The 5,000-nt window shown below is 43.0% G+C and overlaps 2 protein-coding genes across 5 annotated transcripts in view; both read left to right on the top strand.

Annotated features, from left to right (window-relative positions):
* The window catches only part of mboat2b (membrane bound O-acyltransferase domain containing 2b), an 8,246-nt gene extending 6,736 nt beyond the window's left edge, over nucleotides 1-1,510 (top strand). Inside the window, exons 12-13 of the mRNA XM_068598803.1 lie at nucleotides 1-110; nucleotides 1,057-1,510. The exon at nucleotides 1-110 is cut by the window's left edge and continues 42 nt beyond it. Coding sequence (XP_068454904.1) covers nucleotides 1-110; nucleotides 1,057-1,228 — 282 coding nt within the window. The 3' untranslated portion in view covers nucleotides 1,229-1,510. The remainder of the gene's footprint in view (nucleotides 111-1,056) is intronic.
* Nucleotides 1,511-4,559: 3,049 nt separating this feature from the next.
* kidins220b (kinase D-interacting substrate 220b) overlaps nucleotides 4,560-5,000 on the top strand; it is a 24,020-nt gene continuing 23,579 nt past the window's right edge. For all 4 annotated transcript variants that reach the window (XM_068598802.1, XM_068598801.1, XM_068598800.1 and 1 more), the window contains exon 1: nucleotides 4,560-4,723. The gene's annotated coding sequence lies outside the window, so the exon portion shown is untranslated. The remainder of the gene's footprint in view (nucleotides 4,724-5,000) is intronic.

Here is a 5,000-nt window from a genome sequence, read left to right as displayed (position 1 = left end):
CACAAACTGGTCTATGATGTCATCACGTGGGCGGCCACTCAGATCGCCATCTGCTACACAGTGGTGCCTTTTGTCCTCCTGTCCGTCGGCCCATCCATCAAGTTCTACCGGTCAGTCCGCCAGTTTAACCCAGGTTTAACCCAGGTTTAACATCTACTCAAAGAGGTTTAACTCAGGTTTAACATGCACTCAGAGAGGTTTAACTCAGGTTTAACATGCACCCGGAGAGGTTTAACTCAGGTTCAACATGAACCCAGAGAGGTTTAACATGCACTCAGAGAGGTTTAACTCAGGTTTAACACGCACCCAGAGAGGTTTAACATGCACTCAGAGAGGTTTAACTCAGGTTTAACACGCACCCAGAGAGGTTTAACTCAGGTTTAACATGCACCCAGAGAGGTTTAACTCAGGTTTAACACGCACCCAGAGAGGTTTAACTCAGGTTTAACATGCACCCAGAGAGGTTTAACTCAGGTTTAACATGCACCCAGAGAGGTTTAACTCAGGTTTAACACGCACCCAGAGAGGTTTAACTCAGGTTTAACATGCACCCAGAGAGGTTTAACTCAGGTTTAACATGCACCCAGAGAGGTTTAACTCAGGTTTAACATGCACCCAGAGAGGTTTAACTCAGGTTTAACACGCACCCAGAGAGGTTTAACTCAGGTTTAACATGCACCCAGAGAGGTTTAACTCAGGTTTAACATGTACTCAGAGAGGTTTAACTCAGGTTTAACATGTACTCAGAGAGGTTTAACTCAGCTTTAACATGTACTTAGAGAGGTTTAACTCAGATTTAACTTTGAGTTGGTCAGGTTTAACTGTCCCAACCCTACAGCTGCAGAAATAAGCAGAGCTTCTCTGTAATCGATAGGCTCGATCAACATTATGTGAATTTGTTTAAATGTAACATTAATTTATGAAAATGTAAAAATCCCAGTCACACGTTAGTCTTTAAAGCTGCGGTGACTCCAGCACACACACCTGGACGCCGGGTCTTCTTCAGGGATCGACACCCTCCGGCTGCTTGCTGACGGTGTTCCCTCCTCCCTGCAGGTCCTGGTACTTCAGCCTCCATATCGGCTGCATCCTGCTGGCCGTGGCGCTGCCGGTCAAACCCAGACATCTCCGCCTGAAAGACCAGCAGAAGAACCTCCTCCAGGAGCCGGTCCAGCACCACCCGGAGGCGACAGACAGCCACTGCAGCCAAAAGGAAAAGAACACATGAGACAGAGGACAAAGAACAATCATGTACAACATTTTATTTCCATAAACTTGTATAGAAAGAAGAGGAGGTGACCCACATCCAGCGGACCTTCCTCCCGTCTCGGTGGAACCCGATGGTCATGACAGCGAGTTAAAATACGGTATTATTTGGATTCACAGGACGACGACGAAAACGAAAACAGGCCCTGAATTTTTTAAAGGTCTGTGTTGTAGGATACTGGACGTGGTTTGACTGCCAGGACTCAAACAGAAGATTATTTTTTGGGCCAAATATATATATGTGTGTGTGTTCATTTATTTATATATATATATATATATATATATATATATATATATATATATATATATATATATATATATATATATATACTGTCACTTCACAGCTGTCCTGAAGCGCTGTGGCCGCCCTGCAGTGTTGAACTGTCTCGTGTTCTCTGGTCACAAAGCTGCCGATGAATGAAAGGACGAAGAGGAAAATGACTGAACAGACAATTTTAGGAGAACGTGAATGAGAAGAAAGGTCCAGTAGATGAGAGGATGCAGCGACGTGCATTAAACAAGTCAACAAATGAACAGAGACTCTCCACCACATTCCTCCCAGACCGCCGGACCCATCGTGTCATCATCTATTCAAACACAACTTCACAGTATTCATAGGGTTATAGTTTGGAGAAAGTGCCAATGATTATTCCACTCAGTCGCCTTAGTTGTTCTGTCTTTTACAAGAAAAAGAAAAGTGCTGCTTCGCAGGATAAGTATTAACTCTTTGCTGACGTGTGAGCGGCGAGGAAGGCGTTGTGTTTACATTTGTAGATGTCACGTTTTTGTCAAGTTGTTATTTATGTAATTCAAAGATTTTGATGTAAGATGTGATGTGGCGTGAAGAAGATGAAAATGCCTCTTCGGGAATGAGCTCAAATACAGATTTGGTTCCTCTGGAATAAAAGTCTCCCATAACAGCAGGAAGTGAACCCAACATCTTCATCTGTTGGGTAGATGGAGGGGTTAGCTTTAGTTCAGGTTAGCTTTGGTTCAGGTTAGCTTTGGATCAGGTTAGCTTTGGATCAGGTTAGCTTTGGTTCAGGTTAGCTTTGGTTCAGGTTAGCTTTGGATCAGGTTAGCAAACTGTTCAATTGAGCTGGTTTATTGCTGTTAACATTGCTATTGCTGCTAACACTGGTTTGAAGGTTAAGGGTGAACTGAAGGCTTAGACAGTTGGCTCATCTGGTAAGTTTGAAGCTCAACAAACTAGTCCAGGTTAGCTAACCGCTTCGTCTAGAAGCTCAAACTGTTTGGCACGCGTTAATGGTTGATTCAAACAGATATAATGGTTTTCATCTGACGAGCTAACGGGAAAGTTCAGGTCAAGGTTCACTTCAGAAGCCGAACATCAGATGTATACTAAGAACCAACTGGACCCAAAGATGGCGCCTATTCAGTCCATCTGGCACAAACGCCAAAACAAAGTTTCTAGCTTCCCGGTTTACTTCCACTTCCTGTTCATGTGTGCGGAGGTGTTTCTCCGCTGGCTCAAAGACTCTACAGTATTATAACGCTTTTCTCGGCTTGAGGAAAGTTTCACATGTATTCTATAAAACCTCTATGGATCAAAAATGTTTCATAGAAAAAGTCCTAATTTACCTTGTTTGCGGTTCGAGGCGTAAATTGTGTTTTATAGGGAAAATGCATTTATTGTAATAACGTGAGTGGCCAAAATGAGAAGCAAAGCTTCTCATCCAGTTCTTATTATCCATCCCTGTTGTCAACCTTGCTTTACTTGCTTTAGCTGCGCTAACCGCAGAGTGAAAACCAACCACGCCACAATAGCTTGTTTTGGCTAATGGGCAGTTTAGCCATGTTAGCATGGTTATGTGGCCCAGATTAGCTGACACTTAATAAGCCGCTCGCAAATGGTTCGTTTCATCAGCTTTAACAGTTTGGTTCAGGTTATGATTCAGATGAGCTGAAAAACAGTTCAGGGTGGAGACTAAAATCATTTTTTTCGGTGAGCTAACATCTCAGTGAAGAAGCTGAAGCGGTGAGCTAACGGCTCAGTGAAGAAGCTGAAGCGGTGAGCTAACGGCTCAGTGAAGAAGCTGAAGCGGTGAGCTAACGGCTCAGTGAAGAAGCTGAAGCGCGAGAGAACCGCAGACTTTCAGATTCAGTACGTTTTGCCAACCCGTTTATGTCTTTTTGTCTCTTTAGTCAAAACCAGGAAAGCGGATTTGTAAACGTTCCCATTTGTTTTCCCAGTTCCATGTTTTAGAACAAGCGGAGCCGTGACGTTCCCGATGAGCATCGAGGCTTCGTTGAATGTCTGAGGCTTCACAAAGATGAGTGCTCCACCTGTGGGTTCCACACAGAGAACATGTTTGTTTGTTTTTTGTAAATGTGATTAAACCTTGGATTCTTTTGACACCTGACATGAAGTGAGTGTTGTTGATTATGATGGCCAGAAGGTGATTAGTAAGAGGAAGATAAGGCCGCTCCTTCCTTCGACCTTTGAAGCCTAATAAACACTGAGAGGTTACATTATGATTAAAAAAGAAACTGAAGTCATTTGAATGAATCCAAATTATTTCCTTTTGGAGCCCTGAACCAGACGACCTCTTCCTCTGACTCAAGCGTGAACTCAATATGAAACTTGTGCCTCCAGATAGTCTGACATTTTACAAGATGAGATAAAAACATAATGTCGACATAGTAAAGGAGTGAAAAATATGTCTTGAAAATAAAATATTTAATTGTGTGTATTGTCATGAAAACAGCAACGCCTTCAAGATAATACAGCTCTTATAAATAATATAGATCTTATTGGTTAACGGAGTGAAGATAACACAACACATCCACGCCTTTAAACGTACTGAATAATAATAGATACAGCTCTCTTCTCTTCACTGGACGACACGGCACACAGGAAAGTGTCTCAATCCAAAGAATGAGAAGAAAATAATGCAGATATGAATAAAGAATTTGTGTATTTATTTCATTCTCCATTATGTTTTTTCTCATTCTTTAAAAGAATATATTAATGTATAGTTGAATGCAAACAAATGTAAATAGGAAAGTAAATGAATTAGGGAATTGATTAAAAGGTGAATTATTAAATAAACAAATACAAACAGGACCTTCAATTCATCTCGTTTATTATTTTTAGTTCATTCAAAGTCACATATATTTATGTAGAGTCATTTGCAGCTTCCGTCCTTCACAGTAAAGCTGGTTGGATTCTCCAGTCGCGCAGGTGCTTTTATTTTGAAAGCACCAGGCGGAAGTGCTGACTCTTGTTTTGGCGCGCTTCACTCCTCCACTGCGGCTGCTGGCTGGTTGTTGTTCTAATCAAGATGGCTGCCGTTGTTCTGGATGGAGAATGAGCCCCGGCTGTCCTCCCAACACAGGCCGACCAAACGCGCACTGACACCGCCCAGAAACCACCGCGACTGGACCCGCACCCGGACCCGGACAAGCTAAACCCGAACCAGGTTCTGTTGTGAAGGTGAGAGCCGGTTCTTCTCCGTTTAGCATCCCCGCGAGTCATCGATCCAAGTTTGATTGACAGATTGAACCAGAACCAGAACAAGAACCAGACCAGACCAGAACCAGACCAGAACCATGACTAAACTAGAACCACAACCATGACTAAACCAGAACCAGACCAGAACCATGACCAGACCAGAACCAGACCAGAACCATGACTAGACCAGAACCACAACCATGACTAGACCAGAACCAGACCAGAACCAGACCAGAACCATGACCAGACCAGAACCAGA

This window comes from Clinocottus analis, unplaced genomic scaffold (assembly GCF_023055335.1).
Source record: "Clinocottus analis isolate CAN_PGR_092001 unplaced genomic scaffold, fCliAna1.0.p SCAF_40, whole genome shotgun sequence".
Taxonomy (NCBI): Eukaryota; Metazoa; Chordata; class Actinopteri; order Perciformes; family Cottidae; genus Clinocottus; species Clinocottus analis.
This window is presented reverse-complemented; position numbering and strand designations above follow the sequence as displayed.